We start from the raw sequence: 22,975 nt of genomic DNA, 5'->3' as shown, positions 1-22,975 counted from the left end.
TCCTGAAAAATGGGAAGCTGAACATTAGGTAGAGTTTGGGGGAGCGTCTTTTTTTATTTTTGACTTGTCGTTCTTTCTGATGATTTTTTTCCCCTGAGAGTGACTGTAAGATTAATTCTAGTGGACGACATAATTGTTGTGACAGCTGCCTTTTCTTACTTTGCCGAATCTTTTTTGAAATTTAGGCTGTGAATAAGGTTGTCTTTCTAAGGAATCTCCTCAAAGCGTCTACAGGGACTGCGGCGTTGTGGAGTCTGAGCTCAAAAACATCAGACCAGACTCGCTTGAAGAAGCGAGGAAGTTCTTCTGTCTTCGTCTGGATTATCTGCCATTGTGAACACCTATTTGACTCTGCTGGTAACAGATGGGTTCAGCCTTTAAGAGGTTCTGCATGCAGTTATGCTGCTGCTGCTGCTGCGCTGATGATGAAGACGATGAAGATGAAAAGCAGCCTTTAGTACCGTGAGTAAACATTACACAGGCTTCTACTTTAATACATCAACTTGAAAGAGTGTAATGCTCAGAGAATGTCTTTTACTGATCGATTATCTGCATCCAAACGCTGCATGAATGTGTGATAACTGTGCTCCCGGGTGCTTGTGTGTGCTGGCCGACCACACAGTCAGGATCCGTTGGAGTACTTTAACCGTGAAGTGCAGAAGCGACGGGATGAGGAGACCAACCTCTGGAGTACGCCGGGGGACCCCAGCCACTCGGAGAGAGATGACGACCGGGCCCTGTACAGCCTGCTGCAGGCCAGAAACAAGACCCGCATGGGATCCTCGGTATGTGAGGGAGGGTTTTAGAAACGCAGAATAGAGTCTGGAGGCTGAAAACAGAAACCAAAAACAGCTTTCCCAGGAGTGGAACTGTAGTTGATGCTAATTGATGCAACAATGGCCTATAATGTATTTACAAAAGTGTCAAATAAGTCAAATAAGAGACTATTATTGATTACAAAACCAGAAGATGCTCTGCTATAGAAATGACCTCAGGCTGAAGGTTTTTAAAAGCTTTGTCCATTTCTTGTTCAGGGCTACCGTCGTCTGAGCGTTGACATTGAGGCCATGAGAGATACCCGCCGAGAAGTCCGAGACAAATGGCAGACAATCCTGGAGAACTTAGGTAACCCTGCACAGATGAGATGTTGGACAGGCTGTCGCTTCTACACACACACACACACACACACACAAACAGTGACCAGGAAGGGTTTGCCTTCTTCTCCAGGTTTCATGGCGGAGGCGGAGTCGCTGCTGACGGTGTCTGCCGGAGCCTCACATGACCGCATGCGGAACGCCCCGGCAGCCCGCGCCATGCTCAACACGCTCCACTCTGAGACGTCCATCTTCAACTCCAGAGAGCCGCCGCCGGAGAGATACCTGTTCATCCTGGTGAGAGCAGGGCTTTGCCAGAGGGCGTCAAGGGTCAGGGCTAGAAAACAACCTCAGGGGCCCGTGCTTCAGGCCACAAAGACAGGAAACTTCTTTGACCCCTTGCTGAAGTCTTGTCAAGAAGGTCTAACTGCATCATACTTCCAAAAATCCACTGAGTGGCAGTTATTTTTACCTAAAGGCTTCGACATGAAACTCAGGATGAACCTATGATGAATCCTTTGTAGGCCTCTGGGTAGGCGGCGTCAAACAGTATGTACTAAAGTATCTGTGCACCTTAACCATTGGCTGATGCTCTGTTTAGAGTGGGTGTGTTGATTCTGAGTATGTCTCTATTTAGAGTTAGTCAAAGGAAAAATGAATGAAGATTGCTCCGGTGGTTCGGCTCACAGGCCCAGCAGGACGTGGGTTGACCCTGTGGTGCGTTAGAAGACCCCGCCCCTTTAACTCCCACATACTCACACTAATCCCACACCTCTCTCTTCCCTCTTCACAGGATCGCCTGCTGTACCTCGATATAGCTGAAGATTTTCTGGCCAAGGCGAAGCGCTTCTATCCTCCAAAGGACGACTCCGACGAGGACACGCCGGGCCTTTCCATAAACCTGCCGCTGCTGCTGGCCAGGGTGGAGGCCATGAACGGAGGGGGCAATGAGGACGACGATGAGGACGAGAGCGACAGAGAAGATGGAAACTTGAGTGACAGATCCTAAGATCCGCCGGCTGCAATGATGATAGACACGAGGCAGGGGGCAGTAGTCATCAACCCTGGAGACCCGGATGACAGGGTTGCATTGCTCTTACCTTCAAGTGTCTGTTGCTTCACACAGTCTTGCTGCTGCTTCTTCTTGGAAGTTTTAGGCTGAAAAAAAAATCCCATTTTCTCCCCAAACTGTGCAGCTTGTGTCTTCTGTTTTCTCTGGTCAAAATCTAAAAGGGTTTAAGAGATTTTCAGGTAAATGTTACAGAGGTGTGAACTGTCTCAGCCTTTTTTTTTTCCTGTCTACCAGAGTTTTATCAAGCTCTTACCCTGTTCATTGTTCAGCCGTTGTGAACCTTCGGGGTAGCAATGTTCCTCTGTGCACAGCCTCTTTATATTTGTCCTATGATGATTATCAGCACTCATTTAATTCAATCACATGATCGGGAACAACACAGAATAAATAGCCCAGTAATCTGATGTCAGATTTTTCTGAGTTTTACAAGACTGTGTTTGTGTTGTGATACTTTTAACCCACTAAAGTCTGCGTTTGGCTTTAAACATTCTGGGAAAACAGCAGGAAGGTGGCGCCCAGGAGCTCACCTGGTGGATGTCCTTAAAGCAGGGACCCAGGTTTGGTTTTGGCTCAGGCCCTTCGCTGCATGTCATCCTCTTGCTCTCTCTCCTCTGCCTTTCTGTCTCCCTCCAGCTGTCACTATCACAAATAAAGCAGAAATACCCCCCCCCCAAAAAAAAAAAAAAAAAAATGTTAAAACTAGCAGCTGGAAATTCAATGGTTGTACTGTATGTTTTAAATTGGTTGTGTGTGACTGAGGTCGTTCAGGTGATGCCTGAGGGTGTTTTCTCCCCTCCGGCATTTTACAGAAAATGTGAAAGATTTCTAAAGTCATGTGGTAGTGTGTGTGTGTGTGTGTTCATGATGAAATAAAGCTCCAGCCCCATGCCTGTTCTGTGCAGTGTCACATGTTGGTGTGATGCCTTCCCTCGAGCAGCATCGAGTGATAGTAATGCAACTTCCCAGCTATTCAAAAATAACACAAACGACAAAGAGTGAAAGAATTTGCATGACCGGAAATGTGAAACTGAAATTAGAAGTGTGTCCTGAGCTGTGATTCCACGGAAACTGCGGCACGAGAGCGACATTCCCTCGCAGTGAAATAAAAGGGTCTTCTCTCTGTTCCTCACGTGGACCGTCGGCTGAGCCCTCGTGGCTGGCTTGCACTCTGATCCGCAGATGCACAGCAAATCCTGGCCCGGTCCGGTGTCCGGCCATCCCGCTGGGACCGGGCCCCGTTGCAAGATGGCTGGCGATGATGGTGTTTTGGGTGGTCAGCTGCTTCTTCTTCTTGTTGTTATTGTTATGTAACGGAGACACTGTGCTGGGGGCACATGTTTGCACACGGCACCAGTCTCCTGGCACACTGGCACACACATAGCTGGTAACACCCGACACTGTGGTGCTGGCATGGAGCACTCTAGAGAGAAGCTGAAGATTGAGATGCACTCAGATTCTTCTCACTGCCAAGCAAGCACACAGGTTGACCCGTGTGGGAGGCACCTCTCTGCCCCCCCTTTCATTCCTCAGCCACAAAAAAAATCTGATTTACTCAAAAACTTGCACTCTGACAATGTTTTGCCTTATTTACCACCTCCTGACAGGCCCGGGCTTTATCCTGCTATTGCCCTTCTCCTCCCTCTCTCCCTCCCACTCCCCCATCTCTTTCCCGGTGACAGCTCATTTAAATGTCACTTCCCAGCAGCTGTGGCGGTGTTGTTATGCAACACAAAGTTCTTCCTGGCTGGGCCTGGCTTGGTGCAGGCGGACGGATGAGGACGGAGGTGGGGGGTGATCGCTGTGACTGGGCTCACCTCATCCCTGTTCACCCTGACAGACCCCCCCCCCCCCCCCCCCCCCCCCCACACACACACACACCCCTAGCTTCATTAGCATGGCATGACTCACCCAAAAACAGCACGGAGGTGAGGTCCCCTTGCAGTTTTAGCAGGAGCGTATCTGAATTAGAACAAAAACTACAAATTAAAAGCATCACATTGTTTACTATCTACTCCAGTTTCAAGTCAATTCTAAAAAGACATGATCTCAACGCTGAAGGAGCTCGCACGGTGACATACTGGGTTTCTGAAATGGCATTTCATGGTTGCCATGGTGCCATAACATGACTGAACGCGTGACACCAGTGCTGCCTGCTGTGTTCCAGCTCTCTATTCTCTCTGAGCAGTAATTTACATATGCAGCGTCGCCCTGCTGAGAAATTAGACAGCAAACTGACACATTGCCATACTTGACAGGCAGAAGGAAAATAACATTTAACTGTTGTTTAACTGTTGTATAAGACATGAGACATGTCATGAGAAGTGAGTAGACGGGAACGTCAGTCAGTTAGAACAACTAGAGATTTAATGTTGTAATTTGGCACAGATTTAGCAGATTGCATACTTTGTTCATTACATGTGACGCTAATAAAAAACACATTTACAGACCGTGTGATTGATCAGGCTTCCCGTCATAAGGATCATAAAACTCTGTGTGTGCATGTGTGTATGTGTGTGTGTGTGTGTGTGTGTGTGTGTGTGTGTGTGTGTGTGTGTGTGTGTGTGACATCTGATATCTGTTATCTGGTCATATCAGTACCTGATGTGGATGAATGAGTCAGAGACAGGGACCGGCCGTAACATCACACCAGCAGACAACTGTCAGAGGTGTGTGTGTGTGTGTGTGTGCGTGCGAGCGTGCTTCACAGTCTGTAACCTGAGTTGATTATGGCCTGCGTGGCGCTCTGTCACTGAGGTAATGAATAACTGGGGATGGAGCTCTCACTGCTCCTGCGAGGCAGCGCGCTGTAATGGCATTTAATGAGCAGGTTTGATGTTATCACAAAGCACAGCTGTTGTATAAACTCCTCCTGAGCTGTATTATGATTTAAAATTCAGCAGGATACTCCATGAAATTCTGTAGCTGATCACCTTTTATCTCCCAGTGACAGATGTGTTATATCCTGGTCCATGCACATATGAAACCTCCATGCCTGAAATATCCTGTATATGGAAAACTGCTGCATCATTGTTATCTTTCCATGTGAGTGTGACATCAGGACTAAAACCCTTTTAAGATTCCTCTCTGCTGTGTGTGTCACATGTTTTTATCATCCCCATACAGGCTGCCCTCATGATGCTTTGCCCTCTAAGACCCTGCGATCCCATCTGAAGTGGAAAGCGTTTGGCTGAGTGATTAAAGAGGTGACAGGGCACACAATTTGAGAATCAAGGGATTTTCAGCCCAATTACACTTAACCCCTCCTCAGAGTGGCTTCCAGCTCTCTGGGAATGAGACATGGAGCACTTGGTGTTGGATGACAGCGCACGCTGATTGTAGAGTGACAACACGGATCAGAAATAGCAACAGAACGTCTATAAAAGTCGCGGACGGATCCGAGGCCAGAGGGAGAGAGCCAGGAGATACAGCCGGCTGCAGCATCACTGTTCCCTTTGAACAAACAGACTCATCACCAGACAAGACAAGACCCACTGGAGGCAGTAAATCTGTAAATCTTCCCACAGCAGAGATGATGCCAGTCTGTACCGTCCTGGAGAAGCGTAACGGCGAGGTGGTGGGAGCTGAGCTGACCTGCACTGTACGGGAGGAGAACAGGGCTCAGAGGGAGAGCTACAGCGCCGACTGGCACAGCGTCAGCCTCAAGACTCAACCTCAGGACAGGTGAGAGCTCTCAGACAGACCAGAAAGGCTGTGGTTTAAAATCTCTCTTTCCATCAGTGGATATGGGTTGAGATCTGTTTGCTCATTTCCTTGATAGAGCTGCTCTCATGCTGGAAGGCACCGATTGTCTAATTAAGACGGTAAATCACAGTGAGTGCGTCCTCAGCTTCTAACTTTTCTCCACCGCTTGCAGGCAGACGATGAACATGAATGACAGCTCTCGGAGGGAGACCCTGACCCGGCAGTGGCAGGCCCGCTCGCTGGTGCAGACCTGCCCCTCTGGTGTCTTCAGGGTGGGCACGGTGGAAAGAGGGGTGAGGGAGCACCAGCTGCTGCCAAAGAGACACACCCTCCCCTTGCCCATCTTCACTCCCGCAGAGCTGGGCGTCAGGCTCGGGCGAGGAGCCCCACACACCGAGGAGGACCTGCAGCCCTTCCCCACCCCGGACGGGGCCTGTCCCAGCAAGAGGACCGTGGACGAGATCACAAGAGACCTCCCCCCGGTCAAGCCGACCCTCATGGAGTTCGCCAAAGCACCCAAAGCTCTGGGTCGCTCCATGTCCCAAGAGGCCCAGAGAGGGTGAAAAACAACAAGGGCTGCTCGGGAGAGACAGAGGGTGACAGCTGGGAAAGGCTAATCAGTGTGTCAGGAAAAAGCATGACATGGTGTATATAGAGTTATCTGTAGTGACATTCATCTAAAAACCTAAATACTGTAGATCTTTAGCACTATCTGTGTTTGTAGGTGAGCACAGCACCAGGTAAATGTCACGCTTTGTCACTGCTGGCATCTGGTGGTGAGTGGCATGAGAAATGGTTGTGTGAAGGCATTGTGACGGAGAGGCAGCGTATGTGTTCTCATGGGCTGATCTGTGCCTGTGCTGTCCCGGCTGTCCTCACCATGCCTGCTGATGTCCCAGCAGAATCACTGCTGCACAACCACTGCACGCACTGGTGCACCTCAAGCACGATGCATGCGATTTCTCTTGCCTTTATTTTGCATTCAAAAGAGCAAATATCCTCTGGAAGGTAAAATGAAAGTGGATTATTTTGAATTCATGTAAGAGGTGGCGAAGGCTTGCGAGCGACGGATTTGGAAAATGACACGCAAAAGGAGGAGGCAGGTATTAAACTGTAGCAGGGGATGGAAAGAAAGAGGGAGAGTCCGAGGGGACGGGGAGGGGAGAGGGGTCAGGGAACATGCCCCGGAGCTGGTCATCTTCCAGGCCTACACATGTCCTTGACAGTCTCTGATCTCTGTGACAAGTACAGAATGCTCCGGCGTAATCACACACTGCAGCTGTACATACGTGTGTGTGTGTGTGTGTGTCTCTTTATGTGTGTGTGTGTGCAGACTGACGCCTCTAATCAAGAGGACTTAGAAAAACTAATAACCTGCTCTTTACTGAGTATTAACTGAGCTGCCTCGCTAGTTGAGTGGCAGCTGAAGATATATATATATATGTACATATACATATACATATATATGATAGAGGAACATATACTGTATTAACTGACAATACATAGTGTTGTAAATGAATTTGAAATGTGTGCAATAATGTTGAAATATTTTCCTAGATATTTATTATTTTTATTAATAAAAGCCGAGCTGCTCATCACTCCTCTGTGACTCTTTTCTTTATTATTGTATTATTTAACAGTGGATGGAAAAGGCTTTATGGCACCGTCTGGGTTTGGTGAATCAAATGATGTTAACAGAGAGAAGAAGAAGACAGAGCGTGGGTACTTGAAGCTTAGTGTAACTTTGTTTACAAGGATCCTCACCCGGCAGTTACAGCTGAGTTAAGCTGGAGGGACAATGTCATAACTCTAATAACACTAAGTCTTGCAGCTTTAGGCGGGTTCGTCACTGTATAACACTGTGTAATAGATTGGATTAGACTGCATTGTTCCCCCGGGGACGTTAAGTTGTGGACAGAGCAAAATGGGATCCAACACAGAGAAAATGGGATAAATATCATGTCAGCAAAAAGGGGTTATAACCTAAAGAGTGACATGAAGTGATAATAAATCTGATCATCTAATTAAAATCAAAGAAAAAAGAAAATATGTGAATAACAGCAGCAGCAAAAGGAGCAAATCAGTATGGGAGATTTTGGTCGTCTCCGCGATAAAGAAAAGCTGCCAGACAGGCTGAAATAAACAGCTGAGTGTCTGTCGCCCATCATTTGGACACATACTGTACATAGTGTGACAGTGAGCTCCACCCTCCCAACAATCCCCACTTCACCACTTCACATCCCTCATTAATCTTTCATGATCCAGCTCCCGTGTTTGCTCTCGACACGGAGCGCACTGTTCCCTCGTTAGTGCGCAGGGCTTTAATGGATGCCCTGCATGGCCTCCTCTTCCTCATTTGCTCTCTAAATCTACAATTTACTCAATCTAACTTATTAATTATTGCTCCTGCATTAGTTCCCTTTCCCCAATCTCATGCTCCCTCTGAATCCATTTTTCGCTTTAACCCCTTCTGACCTACTGTCCCTGTCTTCCTCTCTCATCACTCTCACTTGGGTCTCTATGATAGGTGGCGGGCGGTGCTTTGATATTAATAGCTGGGTAAACATTGGCATTACCCTGGAGACAGTGGGGAGACAGCCGTATTGGCACGTTCTTCCCATTTGAGCTCTTAATCCTCATGTTTTATGAGAGATTTGGGTGCCGCCTTCACTCCCCCTCTCTGAAACCACCCTCCCACACTGCTGCCGAAACCCTGCGCTCCCCACCCTGCGCTGCCGCAGCGCAATCCAGCTTTCAAACTCCAAGTGAACCTCCAAATCTTGAAACTATTTTCAGCGGAGGCCAAGGAATGTGGGAAATGAGACGGCGTGTGCTGCCGCAGACAAATCTAGTAAATTGACATTGAAATTCTTTCCTATGCCTCAGCTGTCTCCGCTACACGCTGCTCTCTGCATTGTCCCATTTGGCAAACTCAACCTATCTTGCAAGCGAGTTAATGCAGGCCTGAAGAGCTGGGTCACACTGTCCATCAACACAACACTTTTACCTGACTTTGAACCAGTGAGGCAAACACTTGTCATTTAAACATATGACATACTTCAATTTGAGAATTACATAATTTTCACACACTTTTCACATTTTTTATCGCTTGTATTGTCATCACCTGTGCAGGCATATTAATGTTCCAACTCCTATTCTTCTTCTGACTGCTCATCATAGTGTATTTAAAGACAAGGTCACATAGTGTTACACAACAGTGGATCTTAGGTGGCGTCACACTCTTGCTATGTTGCCCACAGTGGCATGCACTATCAGCACTATGGCATGCAGAGTCACTGAATGCTTGTCAATACAATGCATCTTATGTATGTATATATGCTGTATATTGTACAGCTTGTGGTCTATTTGCTACCCCATCTGTTGCTGCTCCCTGCTGGATAATTTGGGTAACGACATTATTAAGGCATACAGCTAAATTATTAGCATAAAATAAGTGTAAAAATGAAACATACGTGTGAAATCATGATCTTTGAGATAAGATGAATAAACTCTTCTCTGCTTCTGCCTCAGCAGCACAGTTGTTCTCAAGAAAAAGGAGATAAAACATTGCACAAATCCGAAGCATGTGATGAACTCATCTCTTCAGCCATTCACAGTCAGCATCTTCACAATCACTAGTAGCATCTCCAATCAGCGCTCCTCTCACCCTAATTGCTGTGAAGCTTGCTGTTGTCACCTCTCCTGTCACCCCGGTTCCGAGGCACCTCTGACGCCGCGGGAGCAGACTGTGTTAATCTGCTGTTGGCTGGGTGTTAATGTGTGGTTGGTTTTACCTGCTGCGGGAGCGATGTCAGCTCCTGCAATGCTACGAGTGTTGGACGGGGGGAGGAGGAGGAGGAGGGACAGCAGGCCTGATCACACGAGACGCAAGAATCTTCATCAGCAGTTTACGTCTCTTGGATGGTTTTATCTGGCTGGTATGAACAGAAATGATAATAAAGAGCAGTGATATATGTGTTTATTTAAAATACAGATTTAATGAACAGATGATTGATTCTTCCTCTCCATTCAGGTCTGTGTGAGAGAAAGGAGCTTTTACAACGTTTCTACTAGCAGCTTCTTCAAGCAAGGCCCAGCAGACATGATGCATCTCCTTCCTTGCTCCCCCCAAAATGTCACATAAAAAATAGGTTTTGGAGAGCTGAACTGACAATGAATGCATTGTTATGAGTAAGGTATAGCAAGGCGAATACAACTCAAACTTTCCAAACATCGACTCTCTGTTCTGGAGCAAGCGCTAATCGCTGCCAAGCTATGATTTCATCAAGGCGACAAATTAGTAAAAGCAGGTTTTCATGGAAGAAATAACAGAAGAGCCTCTGCATAGAAAATGTCGCCTTCCCTTTTAATTGAAATCTCTCAGATTTGCTCTGTCTGTTCAAATTAAATTCTGGTGCCGGCTATAAAAAAAACGTCTGCCAGCAGGTGATGATTTGATAAGACTGCCTGCTAAAGGAAAAAATCTGCTTATTTTTCAGTTTGTTTGACTTTTCACCTCTCGCAGTTAATGAGCTGTCATGTGAAATGCAATGGACATGCTCTGATCACTTGTCTCCGCGTGGAGGAGAGGTGGGTTTGTCTGGGCCTTGGTAGACCGGCGTGGCCTGATGCAGGAGCCACGCAGGGTAGGACAGGTACTGGGCAGGCTGGTAATAGTGGCGGTACACCTGCAGGTCGGCCTCATTCTCTTGAATTATAACCAGATCTCCGGGAGCCTGACAGCCCAGCTTTATTTCTGAGTGCAAGGCTAAGATCATTACAAAGTTTACACTGCTAAAGTTTCAGCTCAGACTGTAAGTAATGAAAAAAAATGTCAGTAGTTTTCCAGTTCTATTCAACAAATATGATCTATACGCCTGTATTTTTCTCATAACACCTAACAGAACCAATTAAAATCCCAACAACTTCCCACAACTCACTGTTGATGCCTTGGAAACAGCGAGCTGGAGGAAACTTCGAAATTTGGGCCGTTTCTAAATAAAAATATTTGTTTGCTGATTGTCATATGTGGAGTTGAAGAATTTGAGTCAAGATAAGGGTAATACACTCAAACTCAGTTTCATTTTACACGTTATGACCACGTTCGTTTTCTGTTTCTTTAATCAAATTCGGCTCCATCTATTAACTGAGGGGACCCTGAGCCTCGTCTCGTGCCCACCGCAGGGCCAGATGGAGGTGCTGGAGTACCCGACCGAGCCGAGGGCCGACGCCGTCATGTGGTTCACGATGACCTGGTGCATCTGGCTGAGGATCTGGATCATCATCAGCCCTACAAGGTCTGCATATTGAGAAAATTACACCCACAGACCCACAGACACACACACAGCGCTATCAGCACTATCTGAAGGTCCTCTGGCTGTCTCATGTATTTTATCTGCCTGCTATTCTGTCCTCTTCCCTCGGGGTGACGAGGTGATTAACCCACATCGTGTCAAACGGAGGTGGTGAATGTGAGGTGCCAAACTCAATTTTCTTTCCTCCTTGTCAGTCAACATTTGTTCGCCAATGACTCACCTCTGTAAATTATTTAACACCTTCCCAGCAATATAAATCCACCATGCGACCAAGACTTAGGAAAGTCAGTTACTATAATTCTGCTGTCACTTATAAACTAATTCTATACAGGTGTGTGACTGACCACAGTTGGACCAGCTGCCATCAAGCGTTATGCTCTCCAGGCAATATGAATGATGTCAGCTCAGTGATGCAACATTCAGTAACTGGACAAACTTCGTAATATTTCACCATATTGAGTCAATTTCATAAATAATATAACAATAAATGTCAGCTAATGGAAGTCTGAGGAATATTCATGCAAAGAACATGTGACTCAGTAAAACATGGCTGGATGAGCCTGGCCCTGAACCTGCTCATGCTCGTCCCTGAACGTAACATCCAGCAGCTGCACTCTCTGTGGGGAAATCGTTTTGTCAGTACTGTCACCCTCCATCCTTTTATCCACATTTTTTCCAAATTGAAAATCATCTGCGGTGTCGGATTCGATGTCCTGTCTTTCACGAGCTGCACAAAAATGTGTCCGATTGTGCTGTTGATATTCAGAGCATGTTCAGACTGACAGCTCCATAAAGCCAGAATTGTAGCTCAACAGCTGAAACACTGCTAACACCACCATCAATTAATAGACATGATTAGGTCAGCCATCAAGTCAGGTTGTACCATCACCAGTAACTGAGACCTTGCACATCTATACCTTGCACTGAAGTGGAAAGTGCACACACGTTAAAACTGAGAAGAAACCTGTTAAACCACCTCCTTCAGCAGCAAGAGAGTAATCAATCGGAGGAGAACTGACCAGGATGAACCTTGTTTACCTCTTCCAAACTTGAGAGAACGGGATTTAAGTCGTCCATTTGTGCAGTCTGATAACGAATCATCAAATTACTTGATTGTGTTGCGACATTCTTCAAACTTTTCACACATTTTCAAGCATTTGCACCATAAATCCAAAATTTCAGTGTCTGAAAGCACAAGCTTGGTTTTAATTCAGTTCAAATGAGAGCACAGGATTGTTTTATACACAGTAGTTGCACTCAGGCAGCCATTCTAAGTGTTTCCCTAAATCCACTTGTACAATAGTAGTTTTTTACCATTGAATCTCTGAACTTAATGTCACTGGCTTGCAAAACTTTATTTTTAAGTAATTAGATGACACCTTTAGAAGTTGTAAACAGGGCTGACTGAAACATGCTGCAGCACTTGGAGATGACTTTAACACGCGCACACACATACAAACTCATGCACATATATTTTATACAACTGTCCAGGCTCAAGAGGAGTCCATAAATAATATATCTGAGTGCTTGCTAGCGAGCCGGTAATGTGACAGACAGGCAAGAACAGCTGTGAGTGTGAAATCAAGAGGTTTAGTTTGTGTGTGGTGACAGTCTGCCGTGCCCTCCTTGACGTGACCACCGGGCCTAATGGAAGCAGCGGAGCCAGGAGGCATCATGGTCGCTGGGAGCTGCTGCACGATGGCGGGGGGCTGCTGCGGAGCCTGGGGAGGAAAGATGGGACTGTAATGAGGCGCTCTGCCTGGAGGCGAGGTGGCTGAGAATAAACTGCAGTAGCCGCCTATGAAGGAGGTGAAGCTGCACGCCACAGGAAGGGAAATATAAAGGATTGTCTTCATATGCAAACAATGTTAAAACATTGGTTCTTCAATGCTAAAAATGATCAAATTATGATGTAAGAGTGACAGAGTTTGTGTTGGCGCAAAGCAGTGGGCTGGTTGTTGTAAGATAAAGAGCTTTAGCTGACGGCCTAATAGCCACAGAAGAGAACGTGTTAAAATAATTCACACTTACAGGGAATATCTGAAAAGCGTGTGGATCATACGGCTCGAAGTGTGGATAAATATCTGCTGTCCACGCCATATGTGAGAGCTTCAGCTGATAATATTTACAACATATTCAGTATGTAATCCTAACCTGTTTGCTGAAATGCAGAAAGACACAGTAGCAGGTTGCCAAGGTGCCAAAACGCAAGCAACAGCCTGCACACGCCTATGCACACACACTCACCCACACAACACATACACACACACACACACACACCCGCCGTCTGCGATTGACCTACAGTATGCATTATCTTTGTGTAATTAAACTCACTTTGGAAGCCAAAGCAATGCAGCTGGAAACTAAAAGAAGTGCTTATAATCCACCCACTCCGGACTTTTTCATGTTTCACTATTCAGTTGAATCACTTTGGATGTAATTAGTTTTTTATGATGCTGATCAAGAAATCTCTTTCTGAAATGTCAAAGTAAAAAAATACCTACAGCTTCTCTTAGATCTAAACCTTTTTTTCTCCATTTTTTTTACAATTGGTAACACATTTCTGAGTTCACTTTAGTTCACTAATTTGAAACTCTTCACACATTCAGCACAAAAAGAATCAGGAAAACTGGAGTGCAATTTTCTACATTCTGCTGCATCTACATATAAAATGAAATGGAAAAAATAAGCATGAAGTCCTTATTGTGACCGACCGCCTGTTTTTATTCCGTGTGCCAGGTGATGAAAGGCTGCAACTGAGGCAAAATCCAACACATTTTATAATTTTCTAATTCTGGTCACAGAGTGATTAACAGCCCATTTGAGGCTGGTGTCACTTTCCCTTCCACCTCAGTCTCCCTTCCTCAGTCCTCATGGAAAGTTTATGAGCTCTTGGACGGAATGAGTGCTGGACAGCTGGACACACAGTATATGCAGGAGATTGCCAGGGAAGGATGAGACATGCGGAAAGATTCTTGCCCAGGTGTACTACAGGACAGGACATCAGGTGTGAAGCCAATGACAACAAATGCAGAAGACGGGGTTGGCGAGCACTGTTGCAGCTATCCTATACAAGCATGTATAATGAATGTGTATAGTTTTTATTGCATGACTGGAATTACTTTGTGCACTTGGAATGACTCTATGCAATTATGCAAAACAATAAAACCTACTGAAGCGCGTTGCCGCATTTCTTGCTCATTGCTGTGACAGTAAACAGGAAGGTGGCACAATCCACGCAGTGAAGAGGTGCCTTTTTGTTGTAATGGATTATATGTTTCTGCTCTGTAAATAAATAAATAAATACAAGTGAAGTAAAATGAACTTAGCATAAAGAATTGTGCTACCAATCCTAAGAAAATGTAACAGGCTGAAATACCCAAATGAATGAGACAGCGACTAATAACAACCTGTTCAAATATACCAGTAATTACTGTGCTAATAAGATGTTTATCCACATTTAACAATCTGCCTCCACTCAACATGCAAGAGAACTGAGCCGAGATGCTTCATCTAGTTTAAATAAATGTATAGTATTAACATTTTTGTTGATATATGATACATGCAGTACATGTCTGTGCATCATATACCGGTTTGTTTAAAGTTAAATTACATTAATTATCCCACTTTTTATATTAGTTTATTTCATTGTTTTGTGAGATGTCAGCTGTTACACCACTGCGCACAAGTTCTCGCACTGTGGGGTGTCGTTTTCATTTGGGACAATAGTGTCCATCAACAGACACACAAACACACGCACACGTACACTAACACACACACGTGCACTAACACACAGACACACACTCAAAAGGTGAGTGAGTTTAACTTGCATGCTGGCACATATGGTAAAAATACATAAAAATATTAAAAATACATAAATAAAGGACACTCTTTCTATTTAAGTGGGCCTGTGTGAACACAGACAGAGAAGGTGCCGCCTGCATTACTGCATGTGGCTCAGTTACATAATAAAATATTCATATGCTTCCTCATGGCTACAACATTACAACAGGTGATAACATTGACCACATCTTTAATCAACAACCTAGAGATTCTACAGATATGGCTAGATTACATCTAAAATGGGTAGAATTTAATTTTTACACCCTATTTATTATTTAGCATTTAGTAGCAGCACATAAACAGTTAGCGTAAGTTTTAAAGCACATGTGTGTGTCTGTATGTGTATATGTTAAAAACTGTTGCTCCTCCTGTTGGCCAGGCTTGATGATACAGTATAACATGTTCTGCATACTTTTTTTTGAATAAGAATCTATGTCAGGGCATTATGATCTACTTTAAACCTACTTACAAAGATTTATACATATGTGTAATTGCTTAAAAATAATCATTAATCGCTCTGATAAATATTTTATTTGCACACTATAAAACTGCAGTAAGCAATTATGAGGATATCTGCTTGTCAGATTTTCAGTTTAAACCACTGATGGAGCAGCTGATGAATAACATTTAACAGCCACAGTGTTGTGTCATAGTTTTATAAACCATGTGCTTATCACCTATACTTCAAAGATAAAAAGCAGAATAGGTCTCACCACTCTCATTTTTCCCTGATTGAACTGAGAGTGATGCAGTCGCCTTGTTTTAAACTGAAAAAGTGGCTTTTTTTCAGCATTATTATTTCCAGTAAGTGTGATGTGGCCACAGGTGTGCGTTTATGGAGAGCTCTGAATGCGACTCAGCCAACAGTGCATGCATAATACAAGCTTACAGCCTGAGCTTCACTATGGCAGACGACACTAATTAGCACACAGTTTACATTCACTGTACCACCCTGCCTCCCGACCCTCCTTCCCTCCCCATCCCTCCCCACTCGCTGTCAGTGGAAGGGGCCTCGACACCCCCGTCGCATCTCCAGCTCTGTAATTAAAACGCTGTAATCTGGGTGGATCGTCTCTATTTTTAAAAGCTCCCTGTCATCATGTGGGTAAAGTGACACAAAGGGAGGCATCAAGCGGTGGAAGAGGAGGAGGAGGAGGAGCAGGAGGAAGAGGGGGAGATACGAACAAATGCAGGTGACGACCAACTCTGAGAGAGATGAGGAGACTAACAAACTATGTTTAATTGGCAGCGCGGCCTGAAGATAATTCTCATCCTGTTATCCAGAGCAGCCCACACACCTCACATCAACTCCTTTGGAATAACAGAATGTTTTTTACAAGAACAAAAAAAGTGAGAAAAGTGCTTCACGAATACCACCACAGAAATACCATCAGATAATCACGTGACTCTATTAATATTTAAATAAATCATCCCTGGACAACTTCAACAACATCTAGTAAGAGCAGGAAATACTTCAGTATCATAATTTGTGCCTACACTTTGCAGATTTTTTGGAAATTAAAGTTAAGCTATTGTTATTAGCTATTGAAGTCCTTAAAATAATAATAATTCATAATGATAATGATAAAATTTTATTGCTATCTGTATAGCACCTTAAATGCAAGAAATGCAGCTCTAAGTGCTTTACAGGAAAGAAATTACATGCACGTAAAGAAGACGTAGATAAAGAAACGTGTGAGGAAAAGCACAGAAGTTTCAGGCCTGTGTCAGAAAAGTCAGTGCTAGTCAAAGGCTAAAGTGAAAAGACAAGTTTCTAGCTTTCTTTATAAAAATATTCAGCGAGCTGGTTTCCCTGATATCTACAGGTGGTGTGACAAAGTGACAAAAGCTGCATGTTGTTGGGGCGCTCCAATAAACCAGCAGCAGTCGAAAACGATCAACTGCATCTAATGCTACGCTTAGCTAAGAGGAACTGAGAGCTTCTTTTCATCAGAATTTAGTTTGAGGTTGCTGATTATTCTAGTAGCAGCAGTTTCAGTTCTTCTACTTTCTCAAGCCTGACTGAAATTCCTCCGGGATCTTATTTTTTTCTTAGAAAGGAGTTAATTTGCATTGAAACTTTTTCAAGTATCTCACTGATGAAAGGAAGGCTGGATATTGGTTTGTTGGTTAGTGAATTACCATCCAAGCTTCTTTAGTAAGGGCAAAATCAAAACTCTACTGATTTAAAGAGCTTTGTCGAATGTCGAACTATGAAACAAGTTTGTTGCACTTAACATAATTTGATCATTTCATAGAACTGTGCACATGATAGACATATTCCAGCAGTGAGATGAATTATTGACTTGATAATTTACTTAAAAGTATGTATAATTAAATATTAGCAACAAATTGTTCTGCACAGTGAAAGTGTGTGTGCAAGCAGTACTTTAATACACTGTTGGCTTGATCTATATTAATGCATTATATTCATTAAATTAATCTTATGTTTTATATGGAATGATCTTGCTGTAGCTGCCATGTAAAATGTGCAACGATGTAGAGTAGAAGTTTATCGAAGTAGCATAACATGAAAATATGAGTCCAAGTAAGGTATAAATATCTCAACATTGAGCTTAAGTACAGCACTTAAAGCAAATGTACTTTGCAACATCCCACCACTGTTATACTGTGGCATATATCGACATCAGCCTCATTATTCTTATAATGATATTGATTCAAGCCATACGGCCTGGACCGAAGTACAGTGAGGTGACACGAGGTCACGATATGAACTCACTCTGAGCATCCACAGGTTATTATTAGAACATCTCAGGAGCCATATATGTGTGTGTCAAATATGAATGAGAGCCTGGAGCTTTCTGACACTTAGGCAGCTCTCTATAGGGACTGGACTGCTGAGGTATGATTAAATTATTTCCACTTCTCAGTAATATTTAATCACACTCATGCACACACACACACGCACGCACACACAGAGAAATGGTCATCAGTGTTGGTTAAAGGGTTACCTCATTGCATTAGGGATCATTTATTCATAACCCGGCGGCGGAGGGGGAAGGCCGTGCATGGAGATGCCCAGCAGTTCTCCCTGCACCAAAGCTAACAGTATTAGCTACATTAGCTGGGTGTTCTGCTGAACGCATTAAAAACAAGTAGCACGACATCGCTGCTGCCTAGAACTTATTGTACTTCTCAAATGTTAGCACGCTGGGCTCTCTGGAGTCATCGCCGGAGTTGGTCCACGGATGGTGACAGCAAGACGGCAGATTTGAAATTAAAGCTCTTATCATTTGCCCATGACTTCGACTCACCAGCCCACACCCATGGCACCCCCTCCACTCACACACACTCTCTCTCTCACACACACACACTCCTTTTTGCCCCTCACCCCCTGCGGCATCAGCTCAAGAACATGGCCATTACCTTTCCCCGTTCCTATGGCAACACCACCCTGCAGTCCTTACGTGGTGGTAGCGGCGTGTGCATGTGTGAGTTCACAATCACGTGCGTGTGTGTGTGTGTGTGTGTGTGCATGTGCATGGCGAGGTTTGTTTAGATAATGTCAGCGAGGAGTACAATCAATTTTTTTAAGGTGTAATGTCCTCCTCCTCTCGCTGTCTGTCACTGATAAACGTGCGCTGCTTCCACCCTCAAGAAAGACACCATTCAACACAGATACCCAAAGTTTCAGGAAGTGGCGGCTCACACGCTGCAGCCCAGTGCACGTTTGTGGGTTTGTAATAAGTTTTCCGGCTGTGTTGTAATTCTGCCTGATTGATCTCTGCGGCATGTGATTAGTCTCTGATGAGAACAACTGGACAGTCGGAAAAACGCAGCGCTTTCTCGTCAGGGGCCATCCAGTGTCACCTCGACCCCTTCAGGGAAGCAGGAGTTCAGCTCCTCCGCAATAGCAATGTTCTCTAACGGCGAATCAAAAGAAAAGAGATGATATCTAGAGATGATGTGAGCACGAGCGTGACATGACATAGCCGAAGAAGAGTGAAGGACGGGCCCAGAGAGGGTGGATGTTATTCTCTCTCTGGCGGTCCGCTGTCTGGCATGTAAGGGATGAGGCAGAAAGAGAGCCAGAGAAGCAATGTGAGATAAGGCTTTGAATATATCTCCTCTCACTCTCCTCTTTTTCTCCCCTCCCTAAGGACGAGGGCTGACTGACAGACGCTCCCCGCCACCACTACCTCCTCCCTCGGCTGTGGGCAGGCTTTGTATAGTGCCTACCACCAACTCGAGCCAATTAACACGTCTCTATGCACACTCTGAGTTTATTAATACATAATAAACTAGTGAGCCACAGACACTAATTATCTTGCATTTGGCCATTTAAATCTAAGTGGTTGGGGGAGGTGTGTTGTAGGCGATGGGAAGAGTTTGTAATGATGCTGCAGAACAGTGCGCCAGTTTATGGTCAATACAAGTGATTTTCAGCGGAAATCAATGAGATAAGACACCCACCGTCCCCTTGAGAGGACACGATCATTAGAGAAAAGCATATTAATGCCACTCGCCTTAGACGGAATAAGCTCCTATTCTGTTGGATGTTTGCTTTTTGTTTATTGTGGGCTTGATTAGTCCCATGATGACTGCCTCCACCTAAGGCAGCCAAGCTGGTGTCATTGTGTCTCAGCTCCCTCTCCCCGGCGCTCCTCTCTGAACGCTGACTTAATCAGACAAAACCTGTGCCAAGCTCCCTCCTTCTGTTTTGATCTGACATCCCCTGTGCCGAGCTGTCTCCTCGCCCTCGCCGGGTATGTGTGTGTATCCAGATGCAGGATTGACCTGGACGTGATCCTCGGTTAAAACCCAAATGAAAGATGGTGCGGTGCAGCATATGACTCGCCATCCCTCATGGCAATTAGATTTAACCTTACTGCCAAAGGCCTGCACAGACAATGAGCCTTTGCAGTATTATGCTCCATCTAAAAGTTTCCTTTGGGTTGGAAGCTCATTAGATAATTTGATTTAAAATAGTTTATGATTTCCTCCATGAGAGATTGGGCACAGGGGAAAGTACGCGTCATATTCGATAATAGTGAGTCACAGACTGATGTACCTGTTCTGCCTCTTTTTTCTCTGAGTGCATAAAAGCTGCAGAGCAGAATCAGATTGTGGGGCCGCCTGTGCTGTTAAAGATCACACTACCACTGGCTTTCTGTCTGTTTGTTTCGTTTTATTGCAGGCATCTGTCCCTTCTGAATATGACTAAGCTCTTTGCACAAAATAACACATGTGAGAGCTAAACCTGTGAATACTAAGCATTCATTTGCATATTGTTTGTAATGACTCATGCAAAATGGACTGGAGTGCCTCCTTTTAAAAGTAAAAAAAACAAACAAACAAGACTTCCTTGAGATTATGGCAGGAATAAATGTTGTGCTTTTTAAAAAAAGTACACACAAATAAAATAAGTGGCAACATGAAAAGAAGAAGTTAATAAGAATGAGGATAATTAATTTCTTTTAACTATAAAGCTTCTGTCGTTCCCTCTTTTCACCGGCAAATTCCTTTTCCTTTGGTGTCCCAGAGCGACATTTTCATTTAATTTATTTCTAGAATAAACACTGGGGTATTATCACCGCCATCTTCTCGTCGTTCTTTATTATCTCCTCATTTCATCCATTATTGCATGACAACATGTGTCTGTATGAATTCAACGGCGTTGCTGGTTCGCGGCGTCTGAGAACGAGAAATTTCTGAGAGTGCAGACAGGTAGGAAGCATCAGGAACGGAAGGGACAGAGCTGCTGACACATTGGCAGGCAAAGTTCAGGACTGGGTAGGTAAAAAAGCACAGTGACACATCACATCACCGAAAAACTGAAAATGCCTTGGGGCTATAGCTGACAGCACAGTATTATTATGAAATCAACAACAGTCACATTGGCAAATGATGCTCACATTCACGCAGAGAATATGTGCAGCATAAACACATTTGTGAGTGTGAAATGATGTAGGTGTATCATTTTGTGGATGGTTTGAAATGCATTAATTGAGTTAAGTGTTTATGTGTGTGTGTGTGTGTGTGTGTGTGTGTGTGTGTGTGTGTGTGTGTGTGTATAATCGCCAACTTTTCAACTTCGTGGTGTTGTGGGTAATGGAAGGAATGAGGCAATTTTGTTGTTTGTTGTTCATTTGCCTGCACATAATAGATTTATTTAAAATTTCATGAGTTTGAATGCAAGGACTATTGGTTCCCTGCTGAATTGGATGCGGCGCAATTTGCCTGAGGTGATGTGGAGGAAAGGTGCGTGCCTGGCTGTACGTATGTGTGTGCGTCTTGTGCGTGCACGCGTGTGTATGTTTGCAAAATTAACTTTGAGAGGTTTTGGAAATTCCACCAGTTTTAACAGGCTCGAGCCAGCGAGGGGCCTCACAACTGTTTAGGCAAGTAGTTATGGTTATGGTTAGTGTCCAGGAAATTAATGCAAGTCTAGGTAACGTCCCCAAAAGTGATGGAAATGCGACGGTGTGTGTGAGTGGTGAGGAAGAAGAGGAAGTGTTTACATCCCTTCACCTGTGTGAGATATGAGATACTGTTGCCATTCCTCAACTCCATTGCGTGCATTGTTATTGCTTCCTCCTTTGAATGCAACACGTCCCATTAGAAACAGATTGAATGGGGCTGAGAAAGGCCACTCCGTCCTGGTGGGACCTGCGTCGGCATAGAAAACAGATCTTTTGTGTATCTTGCCCTCTAATCAAAAATACTGAGGGAATTAAAGATGGCTTCCCCCGCAGTGTCGCCCATGCTCACAAGTCTATATTGTGTCGAACTTTTTTTGGTGAAAAGCGAAGAACTACAAGAGACCTTCACTCTGAATTATTAGGTATTTTCACTCAAAGCCAAGCTTGTTGGCAGAGCTATCTTTATTGCAGTTAAGTGCTGAATGCCACTGCTAGTTTAATCACCATTATTTCTGTCATGATTTTATGGCCAGTGCATGGTTCATTATTTTCTGCGAGGTCCCTGTTGTAAAAGGTCAGTGGTGACGCTTCCTGACAAGAAAATGTACAGTGGCTTTATGGAGAGAGAGCCTGAAACACACCAAACCTGCACAACTGCACACGCTGATTGGGGTGAAGGGTTAACATGTTAATGTGTCGTTCCGGCGATGCCACTGCAAAATTAGCTTATTAATATCCTCTTCATGCACTTGTTATAATTAACAACATCCCAACCTTTGCTGGTGCAAACTGACTCATCAAAACAACATGTCGAGCAGTCCAACAGCACATGCATCCTTGTCAAAATGATTGGATCAGATCATTCAGTTGGTGAAGAGAAGCACTATAACAATCCCTGTGTCCACAATCTGTTGTGTGCACATGGATGGTACGCCATGCTAACTCTTTAGCATATGCTTTGTGGTAGTGGGCGACTCATGGTGCCTCCGAGGCGAGAAAATAAGTGGATCTGAGGCAAGATGGTGAGCAATTTTAATTGAATTTCAGCCAAGTCAAGAGAAGAGATTTTTGTGTGAGAATGTTTCAAGTCTTACAGAGAAGAATCAGAGAAAAATAATGTGCTTTGAACTGCTAAATGCATTCCCCCACTGAATCAGCTCATAAAGAAACAGGAGCTTATTAGAAAGTTTTTGGTCATGATAATCAATTTGTGTTTTTTTTTTCAAATTCTGCTGTCTCCTGCATGCATGCATATGCATATTAGAGATGTACTGTATGTGCAATGTGCAGTGCCAAAGCTGATAACAGCTGCGTAATGGCTGTTTAGCGCAGTGCAAAGATAGTTTTGCATATCTGCCTTTTGCATCGGAGGGATGTGTTTCTGTCTCATATTTAGTTTGTGCAAACTAAACTGTAAGTTCATGCATAAGTTCATCAGTTCATAGTTAAAACTTTGGCTGCTGCAGACAAACACTGACTACAGAAACTCGTAAACTCGTGTAGTTCAGGCTTCAGGAATGTTGGAGAGCGTGACATGTTTGAGTGCTTCTCAAAGGCTAAATATCA

General features: G+C 44.4%; 3 protein-coding genes across 3 annotated transcripts; 2 read left to right on the top strand and 1 right to left on the bottom strand.

Annotated features, from left to right (window-relative positions):
• Positions 1-364: 364 nt before the first annotated feature.
• Positions 365-2,103, top strand: mreg (melanoregulin). Its single transcript, XM_041957907.1, has 5 exons — positions 365-462; positions 623-785; positions 1,035-1,125; positions 1,228-1,391; positions 1,888-2,103. Exons 1-5 carry the CDS (start codon positions 365-367, stop codon positions 2,101-2,103), a joined length of 732 nt encoding a protein of 243 aa, XP_041813841.1.
• A 3,483-nt stretch (positions 2,104-5,586) lies between these two features.
• Positions 5,587-7,466, top strand: LOC121621177 (titin-cap (telethonin)). Its single transcript, XM_041957528.1, has 2 exons — positions 5,587-5,847; positions 6,041-7,466. The coding sequence occupies exons 1-2, from the start codon at positions 5,696-5,698 to the stop codon at positions 6,429-6,431; spliced, it is 543 nt and encodes a 180-aa protein (XP_041813462.1). The 5' UTR covers positions 5,587-5,695; the 3' UTR covers positions 6,432-7,466.
• A 2,228-nt stretch (positions 7,467-9,694) lies between these two features.
• On the bottom strand, positions 9,695-21,560 carry LOC121621507 (proline-rich protein 29-like). Its single transcript, XM_041958017.1, has 5 exons — positions 21,519-21,560; positions 12,805-12,904; positions 11,048-11,167; positions 10,438-10,624; positions 9,695-9,740 (listed from the first exon to the last, which is right to left on the bottom strand). The coding sequence occupies exons 1-5, from the start codon at positions 21,558-21,560 to the stop codon at positions 9,695-9,697; spliced, it is 495 nt and encodes a 164-aa protein (XP_041813951.1).
• Positions 21,561-22,975: the final 1,415 nt, after the last annotated feature.

The sequence above is a fragment of the Chelmon rostratus genome, chromosome 17, assembly GCF_017976325.1.
Source record: "Chelmon rostratus isolate fCheRos1 chromosome 17, fCheRos1.pri, whole genome shotgun sequence".
NCBI classification, from domain to species: Eukaryota; Metazoa; Chordata; class Actinopteri; order Chaetodontiformes; family Chaetodontidae; genus Chelmon; species Chelmon rostratus.
This window is presented reverse-complemented; position numbering and strand designations above follow the sequence as displayed.

What these genes read in the sequence shown, in the direction of transcription:
- mreg (XM_041957907.1), top strand. Translation starts at nt 365, where the DNA reads ATGGGTTCAGCCTTTAAGAGGTTCTGCATGCAGTTATGCTGCTGCTGC. An exon ending in GAAAAGCAGCCTTTAGTACC is followed by an intron (nt 463 to 622) that starts GTGAGTAAACAT and finishes CCGACCACACAG; the next exon opens with TCAGGATCCGTTGGAGTACT. An exon ending in AGAGATACCTGTTCATCCTG is followed by an intron (nt 1,392 to 1,887) that starts GTGAGAGCAGGG and finishes CCCTCTTCACAG; the next exon opens with GATCGCCTGCTGTACCTCGA.
- LOC121621177 (XM_041957528.1), top strand. Translation starts at nt 5,696, where the DNA reads ATGATGCCAGTCTGTACCGTCCTGGAGAAGCGTAACGGCGAGGTGGTG. An exon ending in AAGACTCAACCTCAGGACAG is followed by an intron (nt 5,848 to 6,040) that starts GTGAGAGCTCTC and finishes CACCGCTTGCAG; the next exon opens with GCAGACGATGAACATGAATG.
- LOC121621507 (XM_041958017.1), bottom strand. Translation starts at nt 21,560, where the DNA reads ATGGAGTTGAGGAATGGCAACAGTATCTCATATCTCACACAG. An exon ending in GTATCTCATATCTCACACAG is followed by an intron (nt 12,905 to 21,518) that starts GTGAAGGGATGT and finishes TTTCCTCCCCAG; the next exon opens with GCTCCGCAGCAGCCCCCCGC. An exon ending in CACCTCCATCTGGCCCTGCG is followed by an intron (nt 10,625 to 11,047) that starts GTGGGCACGAGA and finishes CCTTGCACTCAG; the next exon opens with AAATAAAGCTGGGCTGTCAG.